At 38.7% G+C, this 27,654-nt stretch overlaps 1 protein-coding gene across 1 annotated transcript; it reads left to right on the top strand.

Annotated features, from left to right (window-relative positions):
- LOC129748878 (zinc finger FYVE domain-containing protein 9) lies at positions 1–27,430 on the top strand. The gene is made up of 8 exons (XM_055743697.1): positions 1–618; positions 1,662–2,417; positions 2,483–4,108; positions 17,052–18,005; positions 18,062–18,308; positions 18,385–18,505; positions 18,567–18,728; positions 26,742–27,430. The coding sequence occupies exons 1-8, from the start codon at positions 495–497 to the stop codon at positions 26,898–26,900; spliced, it is 4,149 nt and encodes a 1,382-aa protein (XP_055599672.1). The 5' UTR covers positions 1–494; the 3' UTR covers positions 26,901–27,430.
- Positions 27,431–27,654: the final 224 nt, after the last annotated feature.

Below are 27,654 nucleotides of genomic sequence, written 5' to 3' on the forward strand. Positions count from 1 at the left end.
GCAGTATTTTTTTCGCTGTTAACATCGCCAAAAATTTTCCGTCGTCGTTCGGTATTCCAGTGAAAATAATTTTCAATTCGGATTTTTCCCTGTAAAATCCGGTTAGTTCGGTCCGCTTCACTATTCTCGTGTTTCCAACGGGGTTGCCGCTCTCGTTACCAAAAAGATGAACCAAACCGGTTCCGGGATTGGACAGAAAACGTGAAAACAACTAAACCAAATAAAAGAAGTGCATTTTTTTTTTTAAATTTCTTCATGAGTTACGGAATTGATAAGTTAAAAAAAAACAAACTCCAGGCGTTTCAATTCGATTCAGATGAATCCAATCGATTTTTAACGAGTCTCCGACGCAGCAGCCGATGGGAATCAAATTCTGAAGGGTTTTGCTACGTCCTGGAAAAGAAACTATAAACATCCGGAACCGGATTGTGTTGATCGAAAAAAAAGGTTCCTGGGAAAGAAAGGACAGGGACGTGGTGTTAGCGGCTATCGCAATGGATTTGGTGGATATCGATAAAGTGCTGGATGATTTGGAGCTGGACGAAGATCACACTGGATGTCGGCCAAGTGTAGTACACTCGGTGCGACCCATTTCCAAGATAGGCGATGGACCAGCAGGTAAACAATTTAACGGGGAACTAAACGGTGCTAATTAACCTTTGCCTAATAAACTTCGGTTCTCCCTTTGTCACATTTCTCGGAAGGAATAAAGAAAATAATAACAACGGCCGCGCAGCTTCCTTCTAGACATTGGTTACGTTTGACAGTAATTTTTCAGTCTTCGTGAGCCGTCCTGCTAGAAAGTTGGGAAGGGGGTGATGGGTTCAGGGTCATGTGATGTAAACGTAAACAGCTCCGAATGTCTATAGCTAAATGTAGAACGTTGTTTGCAAATGCAACCAAACCGCCCCATATTTCTATTTGTATATAGTATTAAGATAAATGAAAGATATTTTACTCTTTTTAATGTATTTGTTGATCAGAAAATATCAACATCTCATCGGAAGCTTGATTGCGTGATTTGTTTAACAATATAATCTCGTGACATTGGCAGATTTCGCCAGACAGCTTAAAAGAATTGAATCGCTACAAAGGTTGTAGTAAAATTTTTATTTCCGGTGTTAGGAAATATGTTTGCTGCTTAATTTAATTTTTAATTCTGATTTCTATTCTCTTTTGAAACAATGAAGTTATATGTACTGCCGAACTCGAATTTTCCTCCATTAAAATAAACTAAATGTAAATTTAAGTACTCGAATAAGATTTTACGCAAATCTCGTAGCAGTTTGTTATCGATTTTATATAAGCTTGTTGACATATGAGTTAAAATTTTGAATTTTGAAAATATTTTTTTTTCTGATTTTCCAATGCTTTAGAATCTTGAAATTCGTGGTGCTCTTCATCATTGGCGCGTTAGCACGGTTCAACTTTTATTTAAATATTTTTATTACCAATGTCAAAAATAAAGAGCTTTAAAGCTGTAAACCTCATTGTACTATAACAATGACCTTCGTATACTTATCGTATATTTTTGGAAATTTCTCGATTGAAAGCACAATTGGTTGGTTTTCATTTTCATAATGAATGTTCTTGCATTGAAAATTATATTTCAATAATAAAACAAACTAACGTTATTCGATTTTCGTCGTTTTTTCTTCTAGATGCCTCTTCGAATATGCAGCAGAATGAACAAGATACAGCATCTTCAAACACGAACCCTCAGCTGCAAACCGTTGGCCCGATCGTACACGAGAACGGCTTCACAAATCCTGCATTCGCCGGAGCTGCAGAAAAAAGCAAACTGAAAACAAATGTAGTAAACGTGTCGACCGTATTTTCCAGCCTTAACGAGTACGTCAATGCGGGGACGGAATTGCAGGAAAAGCTCCTACAATCGGATGGTGGAGGGCATGCCAAACAATCTATCTCGCTCGGGGAGAAAAATGCCGGCGGACCGGATAGTAAACCACTGATTTCACCTTCCAGCTCATCGTCAATTTCTACGGAATCTCGATCGTCGTCCTCTGTAGGCGGTGGACTTGGCTCGACTTCGCCCATTTCGAACAGCTCCGAGGAAGAAACTGCGGCACAAGCGAGAAGACGACGTCGAAACAGTAGCAGCAACAGCAGCTTTTCTTCATCATCAACTTCTACCAGCGATGGTGAAGAGGAAGGAGCAGCAAGGGACGTTCATGAGCGATTGAACGAGGGGCTTTCAATCAGTGCCGGAGATTATATATTGAACTCGTCGGACAATACAACGGTGGCAAGTACCAACGAGGACCAGCAGCTGAGTCAAGTGGCACAGACTAAACCGACATCGGGAACGACGGCGGAGCAACAAGATACCTCAGCGTTTTCCTACAAAAACAGTTTGTACTCGGATACGCTGAGCAACGATGTGATTAACTTAGAAGGTATGAATTAATTTGACTGTTTCGCAACTTATGAATTTAAAACTGTTCTCTGATATTGATTCAAGGTATTTCATCGATATCTTCGATCGTAGCAGTGGACCTCACCAGTGCTGGGCAGGTAGAAAAGATTCACGAAGAAGTACCCCGAGCGATTGGAGAACTAATTCGAAAGGAAGATGCTATGTTAGCTCAACCGGAAGTTTTGGAAGAAGATCGTACCGAAGTCCGCAAAGTGGTTGGTTTCGAATCTACAATGGATGACGTTTCTGACACCGAACTAGAAAGCTATTTGCAGGAATTGGAAGAATATGACATACAACAGAATATCGTGCCGGTGTCAAATGTGACCCCTTCCTTTATAGCGGTCGAGGAGCAACCAGCTATCGTGGAGGAAGTGAAAGAAGAAATGGTTGAAGTAAAAGATAAGAAAGATACTATGAGTATCGGCAGCCACAATAGTATTGACACCAGGAGCGATGAAAGTGTACCGGAATCAAATAAGGGAGACAATGAAGACGATCTTATATCACAGGCATCGACTCTTGAGTTTAACGATCTAGCTGCCATGAATGCTGCTAGCAATACAAATATAGCCTCAAGCATAGTGGCCGATGACATTGCCGATAACGATGTTCCTGAGTTCACCAATCCAGAAAATGTCGATGACGGTAGTGAAATCAGGTTTATCGACTCCACCGAGACAGAATCAGCAGTGGCGCGAGAGCATGTACCGTTGGCAGAAGAAATCATTGCTATCACTGGAGACACAGATCAACAATTTAACCAGACAGAACCAATTATCCAGAGACACTTGGGGACCGATCGAGCAGTGCTGCCACGACCTAACTCGCTGGAACTATCGACCCATCCTGAAAGCAACACGCAAAATAGACAAAGCTCCCCAGGCCATACTCCACCATCATCCGTTTCGCATGAGATTGATTCCGATCAGGGCCTTACTTTGTCATCCACTAGTTCCGATGACTTTGCACCATCGGTTACGACAGTTCCTCCACCATCGGCGCCTCCCAGTGAACCTAACGAAGACATGATGCTAGAAGGCGCCGTCGGAGGTCACGATCCATCCATTGTTCTGAGCAGCGCTCAGGCTCAGCTCGGCAAAATTCCCCCCTACTGGGTGCCGGACAATTACACCAACTTTTGCATGCAGTGCAATCAAAAATTCTCTCTCATCAAACGACGCCATCACTGTCGGGCATGTGGTCAGCTGCTCTGTTCCGGTTGCTGTTGTTTGAAAGCCAAACTGGAATACCTCGGCGATGCTGAGGCAAGGATCTGCATCTCCTGTGATATCATTCTCAATAAACAGCAGCAAGCCCTCGAGGAGGCACAGTACGGTTCGCAATTTGCGGTGGCAGCCGGGGCATCCGGATTGCGTCAGCCCAATCCAAACAATCCGATGGAATACTGTTCCACCGTGTCTCCCTTCCAGCAGGTCAGTGGTCAGCCGCAATCGCCGATATCGGTAATGGTTCCGGTGGGAGTGCTCAAGCGTGCCGGGGCTCCCCGTTCCGGAAAGAACGGCAAAACGGTTATCTTCAGCGATGGCATCAGGCCCGGGTGCGATCTTACCGAACTGGACGAAAACTGGGATGCGCAACCTAAAACTTCCCCCTCGATTCCTGGCGGTGCCGATAAACGCAAAGGACGCGTGCAAACACCCGTTGGCGGTATGTAGTTCGTTGATCAAATTAAGTAGATAGTTTACTTTTTTTAGGTTGCTTGTTGAACATAGTGTTATAAAAATGTTTATTTCCTTATGTTGCGTTTTATATGAAACACCGATAATATGCACTACCAATTAAACCATATAATTTTTTTTGTAACCAAACCAATAGTTTTCAACGATAAAATGGATGCACTTTTACTCGAACTTCCCTCATAAGCCTCTTTACAGTTTCCGGCTGGCTTTTGTCCACATTTTCTTGAACTCGTCGATGGAGTGCGCTTCTCTACCATCCTCCCGAAGATTGCCCTTGATGATTGCCCTGTAAAGCTCTACCGGGCGCAGCTCAGGACAATTTGGCGGATTGTCCTCTTTCTCAACAAGACATATCTTAATGGATTTCAGTAGTTTGAGAGTAGCTGAAGCGTAGTGTGCGGAAGCAAGGTCAGGCCAGAACAATGGTGGGCTTGTATGATGACGATAAAGAGGAACAAGGCGTTTTTCGATGCATTCCTTATGATAATTTTCACCATTGATGGTACCTGTTGTGAAATGATCTTCTTTCTCCGCAAGAGCAGATAGCTTGCCAAACAAGCACTTTTTTGCCAAACTTTTCGATTTCAATGGATCGCTTATCATGAGGTACCTCCCTACCAACAATTGCGTGGAAAAATTGCGGCCCAGGAAGAGCGGCTGTGTCCAGTTTGCAATAAGTTTCATCGTCCATCAAAATGTAACGGTTACTTTGATTCTTCAAAATCGTATCCAGTCTCCGACATCGCTGCTTTGCGCTTCGTTTAGGATGTCTCTGCTTCCTGTAGATCTTAATGTGGTTCATTCGTTTTATGTTTTGGACGGTCCCAACGGAAATTTTCTGTTTCTTGGCAATTCTTCGAACAGAGTTGTGCTCATTTGATAATAATAAAAGCTTAACACATTTCTTCTCGATTTGTGGATTCACTCTGCCTCTTCTGGTGGGTTAAAAAAGATTTGATTTCTTGTCAAATTTTGAAAATTTTCAAAATATTTCTGATTTAGTTCAATGAGATCAAATTGGAGGAAAAGGGGGCCAGTATGCAGGACCCACTTCCCCCCTCACAGTATGAGCCCTTTTTCATTAGATATTACAGTTGGTTTTATTGGCCGATTTTTGAAATTTTCTTACATCAACACACCATACACTGTAAATTTTTGCCTCGGTTTCCAGCAAAAAAAATTGCTGGAAACGTTCAGCAATCCAAATTTTTGCTGGAAACCAGCAATCGATTTTCTTATTGCTGGATTTTTCAGCATTCGGCTGTGTTCTTGTCATTTTTGCTGGAAAATCAGCAATCGGTTTTCAAATTGCTGGACTTTCCAGCAATCGGTCTAGTTTGCTGGAAAATCAGCAATCGAGTTGTCAAATTGGAGTCTGTTTGTTTTCGTACGCTGAAGCAAGGTAAGACTCTTTTTCACGAATTTTGTTTATGTTAATACTATTTTTTCATTTTCCTCTATATTCTAGCAACCAGACATCAAGTCAAGGGTGAGTTTGTATTGGAAAATGGATTTATCAGATTCATGAAAGGTATTAATCGAATCTCTATTTCAGGTGGCGGATGATTATCACATTGGCACAAAGCTGCCACCCCGGAGGCGGTATTGGTATAAGGTACACCGGGGCAAGTGCAAACTCGGGGCAAGTGCAAACGATCAACTTTCCTCTGTTACAAAAAAATTAAAAAAATATTTCTTCTTCTAGAAGTTGTTGTTGTTGTCCAAACCAACAATCTGACATAGATAAACTAAACTTTCTTTCAATTATTCACTTAAAACACGGCACTGTTTGATTACACACGAAATCAAGTACGTACTAGACATGAAAAATGTGTTTTTGTTTTGCTTTTTTTGGCTACAAAAAAGGGCATTCAAATCCGATTTTTCGTCGAAAGGTGAGTGTTTGGGACTGATATTCAGGTGAAAGCAGAAAATTTATGATAAATTTTCAGTAGACCCTAAAAATTGTGAAAACAATATTCACTCCTGTCAACCCACACTGCGGGGCAAGTGCAAACGACACTACCGGGGTAAGTGCAAACGCACCTTTAAGCCATGTAATATCAGACATTAAAAAAAAAATTATCTAAAAAATGGTTCAGCATTATATTAGAGTGGTCAGAAAGGGTATCCAAAGTGTTGTATCTGAAGCGGGTATTCAAAATTCCGTATTGCCTTGGCAAATGAAGGTCTTTTGCTTCAAACAACAGTCAGCAAAACTGAAGTTCCAAAAAGTAATTAATATAGCAGAAAAACAGCAAATACATCAAAAAAAGTTGATAAAACATACCGGAACATGTATTAAATTCGTTTTAGTAACGATACACTGACGCATCTTTGAATAAGTTTGGAAAAAACATTGCGTTTGCACTTGCCCCCATAAACGGGGCAAGTGCAAACTTAGAAATTTTTTCACAAAAGTGCCGTTACTTTTTACCAACATTTTTTAAATTTTCACTTTCTACGGGAATTTGTTGAGAACCATTTTAATGATGCAACGAACGAGAATTGATAATTTTTGAAGATTTACATATTTTTCTAGGACATGTGAAAGTTGAACTATGGTGAAAACCGTTTGCACTTGCCCCGGTGTACCTTATTGACAAAACATATGTCTCTGCTAATTCATTTAATTCATAATAAAAAAATGGAAGAAAAATATGTTGTTTATTACTTATCATGTGCACAGCCAGTTTCAATATTTAAATTTGATTTGAAAAATAAATTTGATACCAAATACAGCCGAATGCTTTGATTGAAATAGCTAGTTTCCAGCAATCTGGATTGCTGATTTCCAGCAATTTGAATTGCTGGAAACCAGCATTGATGTTTGCTGATTTTTCCAGCAATCGATATTGCTGGAAATTTTGCTGGAAGTCAGCGGGACAAAAACCAGCAAAATTTTGCTGGTTTCCAGCAAAAAAAAATTTGCTGTGTACCCTACCACACTCCCCCCCTCCCCCCCCCCCCCCAAAGTGCCAGGACCGCGCCTGACTGAAATCAGAATCTGAAATAAGAATCAGAAATCTAAAATCTGATTCGGAAATCCGAATCTCAAATATGATCCTTAAATTTGAATCTGAAATCTCAATCTGAAATCTGTAATCTCAGTCTGAAATTCAAAAATAAAGTTTAAATCCTAAATCTGAATCTGAAATCTTGATCTGAAATACGAATTTGTATCTGAAATCTAAAATCTCATATCTCAATCTGAAATCTTTAACTTAATGCTCTGAAAAGACACCCAATTTCAGTTTGGAAAACAACACGCATCAATTAATGCGTGTCCACCAACTAATAGGAACGTAAGGATAGCCAGCCGCAGTAGCTAGCTTGAGCTTCAAGCAGAAGAAAAGTTCATACGTTCGTTAATTCAAAATTAACTCGGCCCGAGCGTGGATGATAATGCAAAGCGAATCTCGGGCCTCGGCTACAGTCGGACGAAATTAGCAGTACTGTCATGCGAAATTCATCGCATTGAAAACTGTCACGAAGGTATTCCCAAACTTTCACGGAGCCTAAAAAGCTTTCATACCCACAAACAAACTTTTGCATGAAGTAATACAAGGCATCGTTGTACATTGTACGACCGCTCCTTTTAAAACTGTCGGGGAAGAAATCTTCGGAAAGCTTGTGCGACGTTCAGAATACTGACGTTCGGCAGTACTTTTCGGAAGCCTGGACAAGACTATTACACAGCAAACATGAAATCGTATATCAGAAATGATAGCTTAAGTCGTTTACAATGGTGTTGCGAATCGCAATTCCAACTGCATAGTAAAAAGATCGTATAAAATGTCGTATAAAGTCAATTTAAATCGGATAAAGCATGGATCATCCAAAATCTGGACGCACTGTTTATTATACCATAGCGCTCCTAGTTGTCGGATCTGGAATGTTTTGACAGTACTTTGTTCGGAAATGTTTCCTCTATCAGTGCTGAAAATTTCATAACGATTCGTTTTGTTCCAATAAAGTTACACGCAATGGAAGCCGCGAGGCGAAAATTAATTTTGGACACCCACGTCAAAAATTCGACGAGGTCTGGTTCAGAAATCGTTAAATCTGATTTTGGGTGGCTTCTCGGCCAAAAATGTTACAAAGCCACTGGTCGGGGTGATGTCCCCGCCAAGTTCAAATTCGTTTTTGCCGATAAGTTGGCAAGAAAGTGTTTGATCTGGCAAGGTATTTGCAGCTGCGGACGAAAAACCCCGGTTTTGTGAAAAACAAGACCATGGACTCCGAAACGTCCTCTTTCGGTTGGCGTGCGAGTGCGGTTGCTTCCGAGTTTTGAGGCGTTTCATTTTGGTTGTTTTCGTTGGATTGGCGATTAAACGGTGTTCCAGAAGTGTAGTGGTTTAGTTGACGGGAGTTATTAAAAGTTCCTTAAGTTGGAGTTTTTTTAGTTGGTTAATTTGGTGGGCTGTAAAACGCAGTTGAAGTGTGGCTCAAGGTGCAATTTTCAGGCTGTGGGTCGGCCATTGTGGGGAGCCAAAAATTGTGCTAGAGCGAGAGATTTAAGAGGGAGGGCAACGATCCTTGAATCAGGCTCGAAAAGTCCTTCGAAGTGTTTTCTATTTCCGAAAAGAAGGTGATACAGTGGAAATAGATTTCAAAGAAAAGTGCTGTGAAGTGTTCTTGGCTGGCTTTTCCGGGAATAGCATTAATTCTAGCATTAAAATTTTCATACGCCGCGCGCCGGTGCGAGGGAGGAAAGAGGTAAGTGGCAATCATAGATTTATTAGCTGAGTCCAAATAAGAGGAATTGAGAGAATGGATCGGATGTCTACACGCAGTGAGCCAGTCAGACGTGAGGTAATAGGAAGGTTAGAGGAGGATAAAATGAGTGTAGAGTTTTCAGTGAAAGAGAGCAATTATAGAAATAGGAGATTGATTGTAAGAGAGTCCACTGGGAGAGAAAATGACTTGCGAGAGGCTGTGGAACATCAGCTCTGTCGTTTAGCGCACGAGAACCAGCTGGATAGATTGAAAGAGAGATTAATGCTGTTGGAAGGTTTTTTCATACGACAGGTGTTCAATCAGGGAGAGCCGACGGGGTATGAATGGAATGAACTAGCAAACCTGATGAGCGTAAATGTAGTGGTTATGCAGCAGAATTTTCCAGACGAAATTTTTGAAAGCAAGAATAACGCGAAAGCGGAAAGTAAAATAGTGCTGTGGTATGATAAGGATGGAATGTTTGCGAGTGTGATTAAGATGGATGAATGGGTGGATTTTAATGCGGCGGATGATGGAGTTGAGGATTTTTGGCATTCGAAAATTGCTCCAATAGAAAATGGTTTGCTAAACTTAGTAAATTGTGTAGCTCATCAGCTGCAAAATTTACAAAAAGTTTTAGAACCGTCCATATCATTTCTTTGGAGGGAGCAGGAGATCGCACGTTGGAAATCCACAGCAGAAGGGAGGAATGAAATAGAGAAGCAGATAGACTGGTCGATTAGTGCTAAATTGGAGTGGTTGACGGCAAGATTGGAAACGAGAATAACGGTACATTTTGTGAATGAGATGGTATGGGTGTTTGGTTGCAATAAGTATCCAGTAGAAGTGTCGTTGTTTTATAATGGGTTCAGTTTTTACAGTTATAATATAGAGCAAGATAAGGAGGACAGTTATGAAGTTGAAATAGAAGAAGAAAGAAAAAAGGTACATGGCTTTGAGGGTAAGGTTAGAATGATTTTGAACTGGAAAGAAAACGTGAGGGGCAATGCATATGCTAGAACGATTTATAACAAAACCATTTCAGGTCATAATCTTGAAGTGAAAGAAATAGAAGGCGATGGTAATTGTTTATTGCGAGCGATACTGGATCAGCTATTGAAGGGCGAGTATCACCGCGTTGATGGAAAGTTAATTCAAATTTGCAGAAATCTTGTTGCGGAATATTTACATTGCAATAGAGAAAGATTCGAGCCATTTTTAGTAGAGAGCTTAGAAGAAGGTTTTGAGGCATTTTTACAGTACGTGCGTAGGGATGGGACATGGTTAGGTCACGAAACAATGGTGGTAATTTCAGAAATTTTTAATAAGACGATAGCAGTGTATCAAGATAATGAGGAAGTAATTTATGTGGGCGATTACAGTAGGACCCAGGAGGTTATTCGTTTGCTATATACAGGAAACTTAGTCAACAACCATTACGATAGTATAATAAGAGTGTCAGGGGAAATAGTAGAAAACAGTGTTAACATTAACGAAGATTGCGCAGTCGAAAAGTCAGAAAAGCTATTGCAACAACAAGTAGTACAGGTAGGTAGTAAAATCTGTATTGAAGAAAGTAAGGAAATTGAGATAGAGTTTAGTGGTAATCAGGAGAACCAGAATGTTATTCGTATAGGGGCTCTGAATGTACGTGGTTGTAGTAAGCAAAACAAAAGGGAAGAGATTGATCAGGTTTTGAGGGCACACAAGATAGATATAGCCGCACTACAGGAAGTGAATACAGCAGGAGAAAAAATAGAAACCAATAATTACACTTGGAGAATTGCAAAACAAACTCAGAATAAGTCGAGAGGGTTAGCGTTTTTGGTTAGAAAGGACTCAGAGGTTAAGCCAAGAGAAATAAAAGTTATTGACTATGGAGCAATCTGTGGTGAGTTCGAGATCGATGGCAGGGTGATAATGATAGTTAACGTACATGGGCCTAACAATAAACCACAGAGGTTTTTAGCTAAAATAGGAACAATAGCAGATATGATAAGATTCAGGGGCAGGATGATATTGGTGGGGGACTGGAACGCACAAATAGGATCGGATGAGATAGAAAAAGAAGAAAAGCACTACATAGGGGACAGATTAGGATTCAAATCAAACAACGACAATGGAGAGGCATTCAAAATATTTTTGCAGTTACACAGGTTAAAGAACATTTCTTCGACGATAGGTATAGATGTAACAGAAACTTGGAGAAATAAAAACAAATGCAGTCAAATAGACCACGTCTTGAAACCGGTTGAAAGTGACTTAAGAATTAGATGCATCAAAGGATATTGGACTAGATTAGAGACGGACCACAAACTTTTAGTGACAATTGTAAGAAATAGTAATGGAAAAGCACTCAAAAAGAAAGAAGATACTAAGAAAAGAATTTTAGAACCATCTGCGCTGAAGTACGACTCAGTCAGGGAAATATACCATAGAGAGTTAAAGCGGCGAGAGAGGATAGTAGATATTAATTCAAAAGATTTAGATAAAGTTTTTGAGGAAGTGACCGGAAGAATTAAGGAAGCAGCAAAGGAGACGCTAAAATCAGCAAAACCTCCTTTAACACCAAAAAGAAAGAGGGCTCTAGCAAAGCTTAACCAGGCAACAAGATTAGCAAATAAGTTCTCAGATGTACCTTTTTATAAATTAAGAGCTAGAGAAAGGAAAACTGAATTTTTGTTAGCAGTTAGGGCTCATGAAGAAAAATCAATCACCAAATTTTTCAAGGAAATTAATGACTTTGATGTAGGTGTTAGGGTGAGGAAAACTTATGCTTTTCTGAAAAGGTTCAAAAAGAAGAAAAGTCAGAAGAAAATTGATATTCCCTTAAAAACTTGGAATGATATTTTAAAAACTGGAGAAAATGGGGCAGCGATACAGATTTTAGAAGAAGAGGATACCTGTCCGCTAACCGAGCCACCAAGCAGAGAGGAAATGGAGGTAATATTGAAGAGTCAGTGTAACGGAAAGTCAGCAGGCAGTGATGGAATGAGAATGGAATTAATCAAGTATGTAGATCAGGAAACTTTAGATGACCTAATGTGTATATGGGATAGGATATGGAGGGAAAACAGACTGCCGTCAGAAATGATGAAATCAATTCAGATACCCATACCAAAGATTAGACAGCCAAAAACAGCCAATGATTACCGCAGAATAAGCTTATGTAATGTAATTTATAAGCCGTACGCAAAATGGCTCAAAAAACGGTTGGCTCAGTTTATACAGGAGATAGACCTAGGACAAGCAGCGTTTTTAGAAGGAAGATCAACAGAAGACAATATATTTCTAGCTCGTAGAACAATGGAGGAGTACTGGAATAGTGGTAGACCATTATGGATGACTGCATTGGACATTAGTAAGGCCTTTGACAATGTTAGGTTGAACGAGTTACAGAGAGTACTAAAAGAACTTCAAGTACCTTCCCATTTAACACACAGAGTTTTGACATGCATTAAAGACGAAAAAACGAGAATATTATGGCAGAATCAATGGTCAGAAGAAACATTTAGGAGAAAGGGTATCAAGCAAGGTTGTCCTCTATCACCGTTCCTGTTTATTCTAATTATGCAAAAAGTGCTACGCATGGTCGAGAATAGGGTTACCGAGTTAAAAACAATCAGGCGAGGGAATTTCGAATTACCGTTCATACTTGCTTTTGCAGATGATTTGCTTGTTCTAGCTAACAATAAAGATCAGATAGCTAAAATCATGAAGGCACTAGAAGAGCAGCTGGAGGTAGTGGGCTTAGCAATCAATGTGGACAAAAGTCAAGTTCTTATAAGAGAGCCAGATGCTAGTATAACTCATTGTAGGGAAATAGAGATAAACGGAAGTACATATAAGGTTTGTAATTCAATTCGTTATCTAGGAGTTAATTTAACATCAAAGCTAGATAGGCCTGAGACCGTTAGACCAAGATGCCAGAATGCACTGAAAGCAGCCAAAGTGATAGTAGATTTTTGTAAAACCTACAAACCTTCAGGAGAGTTAGGAAAATTGATGTATAATTCAGTTATAGCTCCTTCAATGCTTTATGGAACCAAGGTGGCAACGCTTACGAAAAGAAACAGGTTGCAATTGGCAAGGTTCGAGAAGCAAATTTTGTTGGAGATTTTGAGTAATTGCAGGATTAAACAAGGAGACAAGTTTAATATCAGGAAAATTTTGAGGGGCAAAACCATTAACAGAAGGGTTAGATCAGGTAGGTTAAAGTACTTTGGTCACATTTTACGGAGAGAAAGTGATCATCCGCTTAAATTAGCTAAAGATTTGAAGTTCGAAAATAAGAAGAAAGGTAGGCCGAGTTTCACGTACAATACAGGAATAGAACAGGACATGCGAAGGTATGATATAAGTCAAGATGTTTGGTTAGAGTTGGCAAAAGACAGGGATAAATTCGTGCAGAAAGTGGACCAGATATATAAGTTTAGCGATAGTGAAATCTCTGAAAGTACCCAATCAGATAGTGAGTGAGAAAAGTACAAAAAGATTAGGTAGTTGATCGATTCTCTCAAGACGCTCTAAAATGGGAATGCATCGGGAAAAATTGCCACTTACCCTTTCGTCACTCTGCTTGTATCAAATTCTTGTTCAATGATTATAATAAAAACACAAAGAAGAAAAAAGAATCCATCATTTAAACACAAAACACATAATAATACTACACAAGAAAAGAAAACACGCTTCACACATAGAAACACACAGACACACATTTAGGTACTCCAACCCTATGAGAAGTAGTGTTGAATGATGATCGTTCGTGGCACGACTGTTAATGTGAACTCGAACGGCGTTATCGAAATGATACATCATTGTATCTTCGCAGGACTGTATCCTTTTAAAAAAAAAATACCGTAAAAAATTTCGTAATATAGTTTATATTATCTTCTTCCATAAACATTTTCATTATTTAATTATTATTTTATATGCAATTGTTTTTTTTACTATTTGATTACACCATTATATGCTCTTATTATTATATTTCATCCTTTACTGTATAACATTATTCCTTATGTTACAGATCCAATAATTATAATTTTTTAGAAGGAATGCATCTGGGGATAACCTGAAGAAACCATTACAAGCGGAGTGGGTTGCCAACCATTGTAGGTTTCTGAGGGTTGGATGCCTTTTTTCGACGAACCATCGGCCGTGGAAGCCCTAGAATTAATTCGAAGGCCGAGCCACACAGACATAGGCAGGACCTTGCTACCGATGGGGGAACCATACATACATACATACAACAAGACCATGGACTCCGAAATGTACAAGGAGGAGTGCCTTAAAAAACGTTTTTTTTTCGTACAATAGATCTCACAAAGGACCAGTAATGTTTTCGCCAGATTGGGCATGGTGCCACTACGGCAAAGAGATACCTACTACAGTGGTATTGGGCCAACGGGTGGATTTTGTCGAAAAGGACATCAACCCACCCAATTGCCCTCAATTCCGTCCTATCGAAAAATGTTGGGCAATTGTCAAGCAGAAGATGAACAAGAATGGTAGGACGACTCGGGATGCAACAGAGATGAAGAGATTGTGGAACAAAATGGCTGCTGAGGGCAGTGAATAGGGTGTCCAAACTATGATGAGTGGTTCTAGACGAAAAGTTCGAAATTTCATCAAAAAATCATCGAAATAATTTTTTTCGCATTTTTCCTTTGAAGTGCAATAAAAACCCTATATTTACATTGCTCCGAGATGGGAGTTATTAAGCAAACACTAGCGACACCATGTCCTCCATAGAAAAGTTTCGATTAGTTAGGGAGCTTTTGGAAAGCTTTTGAAAACGGCCATACATTTGTCCTAACTCCGAAACGTCAAAAAAATTACCTGGCAAGGCGGATAGACGTGCGTCCAGATTTTGCGTGATCCATGCTTTAAGCTTGAGAAATGAGACGTGAGGCACGAGAAGTGAAAAGTGAGACAACAGGATAAGCCCAGTCTCATTCCTTTTTATGTCTTTAGTCTCACTTTTCATTTCTCATGCTTCGTGTCTCATGTATCACGTTTTACCACAGAGAACAGACGTACAAGCTCGAACAAAAAATCTTCAAAAAAGTGTGTAAAAATTCAAATGCTGGTATCCAAAAAATACGTTGAAACTTGACTTGAAACAGTGCCATCTATTGCGCCGTTCAAAAGTTACAAAACAAATTTTCAAGTGCCAGTTTTCGAAAAGGCTTATCGTATATGAACACATTAGTAATTATGCTAATGCCGCTCTAGAATAGGCGGGTTTAATTTGTTGCTAGATAAATGCAATAAGAGTTACTTTTGAATAGACAGAATTTCACTTCCTTTATTATTGCTCTACTGAGGCAGTCAAAATAACTAACAGTTTTGAAATACATTTTTGCACTTCTTGGACGTTTATCGTCAGACGATGAATCGGCTATCTCCAGTCAATTAGGTACATTCTTTACGATTTGTCTTACCCATCAGAACCAATTCTAGACATCTCGAAGCGGGTTACTTTCAAGACTCACTTTTACATCCCATTGTTCAAAATTTAGTACTTTCTAGTTTGAGGGAAAGAGGGATTAAATTTTAAAATATATTTTCCATTATGCAACGTGACGAAAATTTTACAAAACTTCAAAAACAATTTATTTAAACATGCCAACAGTTGATACGACCTGTTCAAAACTGACAAAATTTTATTTTTTTCTCAGTTTGGTTTTGACAGTTCCCTTTTGTGTGTTTGGAGACATCTGGTGGCCCAGCCAAAAAAATAAAAATTGGGTCAAAACGGTCGTTGGATATTTTACACAAGTTTCGTGGACTAGCTTGTACGTCTGTTCTCTGTGGTTTTACTTCAAACAGCCGTCTCACGTTTCACTTTACACAGATCTTCCATACAACAGTCACTAAAAACTATTCTGAAGCTTTTTTTATTCTCCACAAAACACCTTCATAATTGTTTACAAATTCTAATTTAATAATTTCACCTTGCTTTTTAACGTTTTCTTTTAAAAACATTTATAATCGAAAAAAACTATGATGCTGCATACATCAAGAGGCATAAATTATAATAATTGCTAAATAGGTTTAGATTCAAAATACAAATTAAATTTACCTTCACACATTCCCCTAGGCCCTCCGACTATTTTCATTTTAATTTTTTTTTTTTCAAAGTTAACCATTTGATAGGATTCCTATCCATTTGTCCAATAAGGGCTTACTCTTAAAAAATGTCCATCCTTTTTAAATATCAAAAATTTATCATTAAAATACTATAAAAATAACACTTTAACTGTACATATACAAATAATAAAAGTTGTTCTTTCACATTAAACAACCCGTCTGCTTCTAAATACTTTTTGATATCATCTTTCAAACGTAGAAAACTTTCAAACGTAGGCTTTCAAACGTAAAAAACAGTTTTAAAAAATTCAAACTATAGACTAAGTTATTGATGATAATGTGGAAAAATTCAGTAATGTGATCAAAGTTAACCCGTTTCAGGTACCACCTTTAATAAAGTTAGCTCGCTTCAAGTCTCATAACTTTTTTATTTTAACTCGAATCGATATACAGTCTTCGAATAAAATATTTTTCATAATTTGGGCTTTAAGAAAACCCGTTTTCAAAAGAAATCGGCCGAAGGAAACCTAAGTTATCCATGAAAAACTGGTTTTTCATGTTTCTCCCGAAAAAAATGTCCCAAAATCCCATACAAACTTCAGGCTCGTTGAGCGACCCCTTCCCGTGATCCTATCTGGCCCAAATTTGGCATGAGATCTTGCACTAGGCCTAGGATCAATGTTAGCATGCAGCGCATAACATTTTACAGGTTTTGAGTTTCCCATACAAGTTTGGGGCAGTCTATTGTTCAGTTTAAAATATCAATGTTGGAAGAATAAAATTTAAGGTCTAGTCTTATATCAGTGAGTGACACTACAGAACTGACTGTTAGAAAGTATATCTACGATCAGCAGTTCAGAAATCTAGAAATAAAATTTTTGTAAAGTTGATTTGACTAACTTTACAACAATTCTATTTTTCGTAGATATCGATGTTGATTCAGCGAAATTGTTCATTAAAATCAGTGATGCGGAAGAGCCAACCAATCATGCGAATATTCATAACAGCTTGTAGATTTTTTTATCCGCGTGACATGGATAACAACTGTTTTTCTCACTTTGTTAGAACTCTATCGGAATCATGCATAACATTTCTTTCAGAAAATGCCCCCGCAATTCCCAGTGAAAAACAATCCCTCATTCCTTCCGAAGAGAACAAGTTGCCCCCGATAGTGAAACAGGTGACGGTTAAGGAAACCAAATATATTGACATAGAAAACGACGCCTCCCTGCTGGCCAGTTTGCGTGATGGAACGCTTACCTTTGCACTACAGAGCAACTTCCACGTGCTAGTCACGATCGTAGAGTTGAGTTGCTGCGTCAACAAGACTGTGATCAACTTTACGACCCGAGGAATGCACTTCGTTGGCCAGGATGAGATCGTAATTTTGCTGGAACTGGGAGATTCCAAGCAGCTTCCCAAAGATATATTTGTACATTTGAACGAGATCTACGAAGATGCCGATAGTGGTAATACGGTTTCGGAGCTGGGCTTCAGTCCATCCAAGAAGTCCAACTTCCTAGGGTCGAAAAATCACGGCGGATTTTTGTTCATTCGACCAACGTATCAGTGCATGCAAAATGTTATCATCCCCGACTCTCCTTACTTGGTGGGCGTGTTAATCCATCGATGGGAGGTTCCATGGGCCAAGATTCTTCCCTTGAGGCTAATGCTAAGGCTAGGGGCACTCTATCGATACTATCCCAGCCCTCATGTGAGCGTCCGAGATCGGGAATCAGTATACGTTGAGATAGCTCAAACGGTGATAAACCTTCTGGCGGACTTTAGGAACTATTCTTTCACCATTCCAACCATCCGAGGCATGATGATTCACATTGAGGACCGGAAAACAAGCATTCTCATTCCGCGGAATCGGTTCGAGCAGTTTATGAAAATTCTAGCCGGATCCAGTGAACAAACGCTAGCGTTGGGAGGTAATTTCAGCAAAGTAGCAGATGGTCATCTCGTTTGCATTCAAAATACAGAGTCCGGATGTCCGGAGGCTACCCAGTATTCAACCCAGGCGATCAACATTGAAGGTCAACCACGAAAAGGTACTTTTGAGCTCAACAGACTTTCACAGAAACTAACAATTGGTTCTCATTTTCAGTGACCGGAGCTAGTTTCCTGGTAGTCAATGGCGTTCTCAAGGCCAACAGTGGACTGCTCGGGAAATGTAGCATCGTAGAGGATGGTTTGATGGTACAGGTTTCTCCGGCTAAGATGGCCGAAATCAAGGAGGCACTGCTGAACATGAAAGATTATCGGATCGTGTGCGGACCGGTAGAAGGTGACGACAACCAGAAGGAGATCGTCAGCATTGAATGGACTGAAAATGATCTTAATTTCAACGTAGGGTAAGGGCAGCCTAATAATGGGCTTGAGCCATTACAATGTTTGTGTAAGTACTAAGATTTCTCGGCTTATTGATAGGGTTGTATCTCCGATCGATAAAAAACCTATGGACGGAATTCCAAGCATAAGGGTGCACCGAGGAACAGATTATTCAAACGCCAATCACATCATGCGATGGACTGAGGTCTTCATTATAAAGGTTTGTAAGGTTGATTTCTAGTTCATATGTCGATTTCTAACAGTTTTCATTTTTAAACCAGGGTGATGAAGATTCCAATCATCCTGGGGACCCTATCAACATGTCGAAGCTCTCGGAACAGGTGGCGAGGAGTGCGTGCATGGCACTGGTGGCCTTCCTCGATCTTCTGGCTTCGAATGGATTTCTTAAAATTGGTTTGCGGATCATGTTGGATGCCGAAAATGTGAGTCTTTTTTTTAATTCAAATTATTTTTTTTTTAAGGTCGTTACTTTTTACAAGTTTAATTTGGCCGAGGGTCAATAATATAAACTGAATTTAGGAGAAGGGACGAAGACAGCTTAGGATTTAGGAAGGGGAGAGGAGTGAGAATAAACTTAATTGCTGTTTGCGCTTCGTGAACGGGTCAAAATAGAAAAGTTGTCGGCAACAGTGTGCTCATCTTCTACATTCTCGATCGGCACGGGATGGGGGCAGGAATGGGAAATGATTCTCTTCCTAAGAGGATATCAGATCTAACACAGGGCTTGGTGACAAGAGTTGGTGTGTTAACGATACCCACTGGTGTCTCTTTCGTTATGCGGAAAACATTGGGAGCAAGCCCAAAACCTAAATTTTTTTTCCGTATTACCTGCTTCCAGTGTTCCGAAAATCACTCATTTTCAATGAATGTTTCTGAATGCACTTCGCACCTGAACGTACAGCGGTCGGGTTTCGTTATTGATTGCTACTGGACCTACCCGGTCATCGATCGTTCAATTCATCGCTAAAATACAGATCACCTCGCACGATGCTTGCTGTCAAAACAGTCCAGCACCATCATCTAATTGGAATCTCACCAATTCGTAATGCATATGGCGAATCATGTTGGTCTTCGATCAGGAGTGAATGGATCAGGCAGTGAGTGAGTGATACATGAAACCGATCATTAGCGTATTTTGTTTGATTTGAAACATAGCAAATTAATAAATTTATTTGTTGTTATAACGTTTTTTAACATCAGTATGATCAAAATCAAATTGTAGTTGTGTTTTTGAGGGAAAGATGTTCACTTTCGCCGTGTTTTTCAATTTTTACAAGTTCTCTTATTAAACTGTCGTGACGGATGACTGAAATTACTGAGAATTTATGGTGTCCCGCACAACTGTTTGATTTTTCTCGTCCTGCAAAAAATATTTTTGAATTTCTTATAATTCAGGCAGATACTGAGTGAGCTACATTCAGAATGGATCAGTTTGTATCTCACTCATCTCCGATATGCGATGTTTGCTAAACCGATGATTCTAAATGATGCGACTCGGTTTGCATAGCTGATAGGAGCGCTGATCGAGATTGCATACCAGTCAGGCGAAGCAGTTGCGAGGGGTGCTATTCCATTATACAATCAGAATGTTTCCAACAGGAAACGCATCCTGAGTGTTTGTTTTGATTGATTTTCGGAACACTGCCTGATTCATTTCAAAATACACAGCAAGAAAAAATCGTGTAATTTTAGATCGAAAACGATGCACGAAAACGGAACACCGTTTTCGATATAAAATTACATCGACGAGTGTAAATTTAGATCGAAACAGATGCACGCAATCGAAGAGCTTCCACGGTCGTGTAAAAATACATATGGGTGTAATTTTTAACGATGAATAATTATTATTGTTTATGTCTGCTATATTTAATCAATGCTCAGATTATTTCTTACGGAAAACATAAAACGCTTCGCAGCTGTTTATTATAAAATCAAAAAAATATTTAACACAAAAAAACACAGGTTGCTAACGGACAGATCAAATTTGAAAATGCGATTATGTCCTATCCGGAATGTTCCTACTGCGGTCAACGTCTTCTATTTTTGAATTCCTTCAGGACAAGACCGTTAGTCGATCCCGTCGATCCAAACCACTGCAAGAATCTGCCGTTTCTGTAATGAAAAGATAATTGTTTAATATCTGTATTTTTAATTCATGTCTACCTACCAGTTTAGAGGATTCACCACGATGTTGGAGTTTCCGTCTCCGTCTCCCGGTGTTACGGTGGAACTGCTTTCTACCGTTGATTTCCAAGAACCGTTCGTGCTGGTTAAGCGACAGCAAAGCTTAAGCTTTTCAGAACACCTGATAACAATGTTTGTTACAGAATTTTCAGCCACTCAAATAAACACAATCTCTATTCAAAGTTAATTACCTAGCGAAAATAGAAAAAACAATCGATCAGTCCGATTTTACATTATTGTCGATGTAATTTTACTCTACGGATTAATTTCTAGATCAGGCCATGTAAATTTATACCGTAAGAGTGTATTTGTACACTATTTTTCCAAAATCAGTCAAAAATAAATCAAAAACAGTTTAAAATTACATCTTTTTCAAATTACACTTGTAAAAAAATAGATCTCTCGTGTTTTAGATTCCGTATACTTTTAGAAATTTTTTGCTGTGTACAATAAATTTGCGAAAGTTAAGCTCTGGTTGAAGACCAATTTCAATCGGCGAGCCATTTTTTAAAGCGGTCAACGTAAAACGCTTCCTACCTTGGTCCTTGCTTCTAATTTTGACCTGTATTACCTGGTTTAAAACGTAAAATCATGTAAACCCTCAGATCGGGAATGGTCCGTCTGAAGGACTCATCCCTGCTTCACTTTTTCAAGCATCTATTAAAAAATGCTTCTTGGTCGGAAACTAGCACACTCTTGAAAATACGACTGATCATCTTGAAAGCAGAGAGTGGACTGAGTCTTTTTTATCTGTATTAGGGGCCGTTCAGATACCACGTAGACAGACAAATGGGATTTTTGACCCCCTCCTCCCCCTCCGTGGACAAGCGTGGACATTTGGCAAACCCCTACCCCCCTCCCCGGATGTCCACGTGGACACATATGAAAAAGTTTTTTTTTATATTAAATACCCTTAATTTGACAGTTAGAAAACACTACTTTTTGCTTTTTGTTATATAGAAATTGCTGATTTTGTATAACCGAATAAGAAAAATGTAAATAAGAATAAGAAAAGAAAAATAAGAAAATTTTTCAATTATTATATTTATAACTTGCTTTCAAGTAGCTACTTTTTGTTTAAACTTTAACTGGAAAGGTATGCCATTTTAAGATTTTGATTTAAACATCTTAATATTTATTCACCTTTGGAAAAAAATTCGAAAGCATGTATGTCCACGTGGACATGACATAAACCCCTACCCCCTTCTCCGTGGACAAGCGTGGACGTATTTTTCACGAGCATAAACGTAGAAGGTTAAAAAATTACGAATTTCCATCATATTCTGGCATCTGGAAAACATGTTACCCCACGTTACCACGCTCTCATTTCTACTCGAACATTTAAAAGGAAGTCTCAGCTATCCAACAAACCAAAAACTAGTTGCCACTTTTTGCCTATTCAAAAGTTATTCACGTTTTGGTGAAACATGTTTTTGGACAATTGTACTTGTGGAATTGCTTTTGATTTATTTTGTTTTTGCTAGTTTTTGCTAGAAAAATTTGAACACAATCGAATTTGAAATTCTTAAAATTATTTTTTTTTTTCAAAATTTATTTTCCCCTTAGTTTGATCATACTGTTTCGGTTTTTAAAAGTTATATTTATCTACAAACAAGCAGATAAGATTCTTTGGAATATGAATTTTCTATAACCTTCTCAAATTTTTTTCGGTCAGATGTTTAGTACCTATCTGTTAACTAACTTAATTTTTTATTCAACATTTTTTTTCTATAAAATGTAGAGATCTTTTACTCAAAAATAAAATAGAAACTATTTACACACTGAATTTTTGAATATTAAAAAAAAAAAACAATGCAACCATGTTTTTTGCTGTCATTTTGAGTAACAGCCTTCTTGATCCATTAGCTACTTATATAAGGTACCAATATGAGTTTATGGCTTTATTATCTGTTATCACTGATCACACTGACATGACACTTAGAACAAAATTCCTTTCATATTTTCATATTTAATTTGTAAGGAAGCATTCCTTTCATAGATGGAATGAGTTTTAAGCCACCATAATAAACGATTTCCGGTACCCCCAAATCCTCAGAGGTCAAATTCGGTTCAATTTGGTTCAATTGATCTTGATTTTTTCTTTGTCAGGTTCCTACCAGTTGTTAGATCTTTTGTGGTTGCTTGGTTAGTTTTTTGAAATGTAGAAATTTGGTATCATTTCTATGAAATCTCCTTCTTCCAGAAAAGAGATTGGATATTCAGGTAACCTTTTGTATGGGGACCCCCTATTCTTGTGAGGGAAGGGATCTTAAAGCATCATTTAAATTATTAACGGTCCTAAAACCCTTACATGATCATTTTCACACCGATCGACTGAGTAGCCTTCGAGTTGATAAGGAAAATCTGCTAAATAAAGTTATCTAGATCAAGTTTCACAACATCTAAAGTCTGCTTCATTTAATATTGGAACAAATTCTTTTGCTCATTGTGGCGCTCCTAGTGGACGGATTTGAAAACTTTTTTCACCTACGTGTCGGGAAATTCATTACCTTTCACCATGTATTTATGTCATAATTCCAAACGATAGCATTTTGTAAACAACCGCCATGGAAGCCGAACGGAGAGATCAAATTGTGCACAGTTTTTTTGAAAATCCATTGTTGTCGGCATCGAAGCTAGCTAAACAGCTTAAAATGCCCAGAAATACCGTATGGCGTGTTATCAAGCAGTACAAGGAAACATTGACGACGGCTCGGAAGCCGCATTCGAAGCGTCGGAGTGGAACTGTCGACCGGAAACTGCGTGGGAAAGTCATCAAGGCCGTCAAGAGGAATCCCTATCTTTCAGACCGCGATTTGGCCAATAAGTTCCAGGCCGCTCTCAGTACGGTGCGACGAATTCGTCTCCGGGAAGGAATAAGGTCATTCCGAGCCAGCAAACAGCCAAATCGGACGCTGAAGCAGAACAATGTGGCCAGAATCCGTGCTCGAAAGCTGTACGACCAAGTGCTGACCAAGTTCGACGGATGTATTCTGATGGACGATGAGACCTACGTGAAGGCGGACTTTGGGCAAATCCCTGGTCAAAAATTTTATTTGGCGACGGCTCGGGGGGATGTACCTGCAAAATTTAAGTTCGTGTTTGCGGATAAATTCGCCCGCAAGTACATGATTTGGAAGGGGATATGCAGTTGTGGACAGAAAACCAAAGTCTTTCTCACTGACAAGACAATGACATCAGAAGTCTACAAAAAAGAGTGCCTACAGAAACGGATTCTGCCGTTTATTCGTGCCCACGACCGTCCAGTAATGTTTTGGCCGGACCTCGCAAGCTGCCATTACAGCAAAACGGTTATGGAATGGTACGCAACGAACGGGGTCAGCGTAATACCGAAGGACCTCAACCCCCCAAACTGCCCCCAGTTCCGGCCGATAGAGAAATACTGGGCAATCACGAAGCGGAGGCTTGAGGCAAAGGGAAAACTTGTTAGGAACATGACTCAAATGAAGAACTGGTGGAATCAAATCGCCAAAACGGTGGACGAAAAGGGTGTGCGCCGCCTAATGTGCCGTATTACGGGAAAAGTACGAGAATTTCTTCGAAACAGCAAGAATAATTTTTTTAATTTTTTTTTATGAAAGAGTAAAGAAAATGCACATTTGTATGAAAAAAAAATTATGAATTCGTTAATAAATGACTGAACTACACGCAATTGGTTGTGTTCCAATACTAAATGAAGCAGACTTTAGATGGATAAAAATTACATCAAATTGAAGATTTTGATAAGATGAACTACTTTTCAGAAGACTTCAAACCAGTAGGATTTCATTTGAAAAAGTTATGAGGTTTTGACCATCGATTGGTCAGGTCTGCCCCATTAGAAAAAGTTAGGTACATTCAGCTTTTTCGGCGCAGTTAGAAAGGAGTGTAGGCATCGTTCAACGTCAAAATACTCAACTGGTACGAACCACCTTATGATTTGGTCGTTTTTGAAGATTTCATTTGAAAATCATGGGAATAATTTCTGATAGCACAAGGCTACAAAATTTACATTTTTCCAATTAATTAATAAGGTTAAACCAAAGGCCTTTTTTGAAGACTGTGGGTAATTTTGACTTCTGCAAAAAGGTACATATGGTTTTGTTTTATTTCATTCCAGTTCATAAAAAATTCAGGAATTTGACGAAATTGTGAGAAATTATAAATCAAAAATAGCTTTAGATATTTTATGAGCAGAATGTTCTGCAGTATTTAATAAAGTTATTATATAAATTGAAATGTTCAATTTAAAAACTATTTTAACACACTTTTGTGATGTCAGATATAGTTATATATTTTTTCAATTAATTTTTTTTAGTAATGCCCAAGCAACCAAAAGTCTCGTTAAAAAGGTCATACACAGCTTAAACAGCATAATCAAAGTGCTGAAAATCGTTTTATTCAGCCCAAAATTTAAGTTCTTATTGAAACTATGAAGTTCCATAACAGATTTGAACAGCCTTCTGTTCAACCTACAAATAATCGTTTAATCAGCAAAAATAAAAAAAATCTCCTCTCCTCTCTTACTTTGATCACCACTAGCCAAATTATACGAATTCTTGAGTTTATCTTGATATTTAATTCATGATTTGCTTCAACTGACTTTCAATGTGCGATAAATCGTGGTGAGTAAATACAGTTGGACGATTTTTTTCAGTAAAAAAAATTACTCTTTTCAAAAACAATTCTTTGCGAGTTAGCTTTAAGTTGTTCTGTGTTGAAATTGTAATATAAATTATACATTTCAACCGTTTCCAAGCTATGAAAAACGATTTATTGATTATATGCCCTTTTGTGATGTTTGTTCACAATTCATGTCCCAAAAAGGCTATTTGAGGAAATTCTTGGAACTTCGAGTCCATGGAAGGCTATTTGAGATCTAATTTGTATCTTTTATACTGAATGGATGAGAATGACATGTCACAAAAATGCTATTTGAGGCACTTCTTGGAAGTTCAAGTCTATAGAAGGCTATTTGAGAAACTTCTTGGAACTTCAAGTCCATAGAAGGCTATTTGAGACCTAGATTGTAACTTTTATACTGAAAGAATGCGATTATCATGTCGCAAAAAAAAGCTATTTGAGGAACTTCTTGAAACTTCAAGTCCATAGAAGGCTATTTAAGACCCGATTTGTATCTTTTATACTGAATAGATGTGATTGACATGTCACAAAAAGGCTATATGAAAAACTTCTTGGAACTCAAAGTTCATAGAAGGCTATTTGAGGAACCTTTTGTAACTTTCATGCTCACATTCGAGAAAATTCGGTACCAATTCCCTTAAAAACCTTTGTTCAGCGAAATTCGAACTTTGGAGGCACGAGCTTAAGAAGATATGGGACTTTAGGTTGCTTGGGATATGTTTTATTTGGTTACTTTCAGACACATACAAAGCGGTTGCGCTGGGAGGACAATGAAAGTTATTTATTAGAAAATTTGTTAAAACCGGTCCGGCATAGATTTAAACCGATTATTCCACCTGCAAGCAGGCTTGTAAGTGGTCACCATCGTTTGAATTTTTCCGGAGACAACCACCACACATCGTTCGTGACAATCGTGGAGAGCGCAATCGTTTTATCGGAGAGCAAAAAAATGTCAAACGAAATTTTGATCTTTTTTGTGGTTAGTCGTTTGACTGTCATCCCTCTTGCGTAGATAATCGAGATAATCATTCCACATTGTTCGACCAACACATAAAAACATCACCCGGCGCTGCAGAGTGACGAATTTTTTTTCAACAGGAGGGAGTGAATAGAAAAGATTGCATTTGCTTATTGAGTCTGTAAGTTCTGTTGCGTGAAAGAGATAGGCGATGTCGTAAACTGGTCGGGAATGATGGTCGTTTGACCATCAAATTATCCCTCTCGTGTACCAAGACACGAAATTTCGTTCGACAATCACACAAAGAAGAATGAATGTCGTTTCGTTTGATGGTAGTCGACTGTTCGGCAAGTCTTCGGTCGCATTCGTTTGATGGCACGAACAATGATACTGATAAAAGCAGGCTGTGCGACTGTCAGAGAAAATGTCGATGGTTTACAAGTCTGCCTGCAAGGAAGTTTATTATTGGAGTAGAGTCTGATTTGTGTAGCTACCTCAAAAACTTTTGACAGATTGTCATTAAAATTTGCCCAAACATTGCAACATTACAAAAATGTAACACTTTTTTTGTAGTGAAGTTTTTTTTTTAAATACTAAGTATTCAATGCTGAATTACGATTGTAAAATGTAAATTGTTTTCACCTGCTAGGTTTCATACGAGGCTGGAAGTCAGTTCAGCAAGCTGGGTCCTCTGTACATGAACGCGTTGGATAATCAGCTCATCGGGACGCTAAATCATCAGGCCAACAATCTGCACCTGGATCAGCAGATAGTCTTCGAGCTGATCTTTCACATCATGAATAAGTAAGGGTGGCCCCCGTCGACCACCTACAAGTAGATGTCTTACTATATACATACACATAGCTTAGCGGAACATACTTACGTGCCGGTTAGTCATGGACACCAAGGGCAAGGAATGCAATCTACGTAGCTGAGATCTAGTAAGGATTTGAACATAAAAATGCATGTTTGTAAAGATTTTTTTTCGTACGTTATGCGATCGATATTAAACTGTAGAGGATAATAAAGTAATCCGTTATTACATGTGCATCAGAAGTTACGACGGGATCAGAAGTTGAAACTTAGAAGCCTCTGTTGATAAAAATATACATAAACAAATATATTTACAAAAGTGACGATAATTTGATAGAAACTTTAAGTTCAGAGCAAAGTGTACTAATGAAGTGTGATCCTAGAGCGCGAATGCGGAGCGGGAATCTGTTGTAATTGAAGGCTAATAAATTGTCTTTATACAAATATTTCTTGTATAGTTCACTTATTAAATTGTTTACCCAACGTAAGTATTTATATTTTATTTAGGAATTTTAAATAAAGCTACTGAAAAAAAAAACAAGTCAAACCGTGCAATTAGTGTTATCACAATCCATGTACTTGGGACATTTCACAAAAACCTCCCGATGACCGATTTCGTTTCAAATGAACAAACTTCAATCCCTAATTTGCTGAACAGGAATACAAAAACGTGTAGGATAATTACTCGGGGCATTAATACAAGCCACCGTCAAATGGCGCACAGATTGCAATCCACCAAATCGTGTAGG

The sequence above is a fragment of the Uranotaenia lowii genome, chromosome 1 (genome assembly GCF_029784155.1).
Source record: "Uranotaenia lowii strain MFRU-FL chromosome 1, ASM2978415v1, whole genome shotgun sequence".
Classification (NCBI taxonomy): Eukaryota; Metazoa; Arthropoda; class Insecta; order Diptera; family Culicidae; genus Uranotaenia; species Uranotaenia lowii.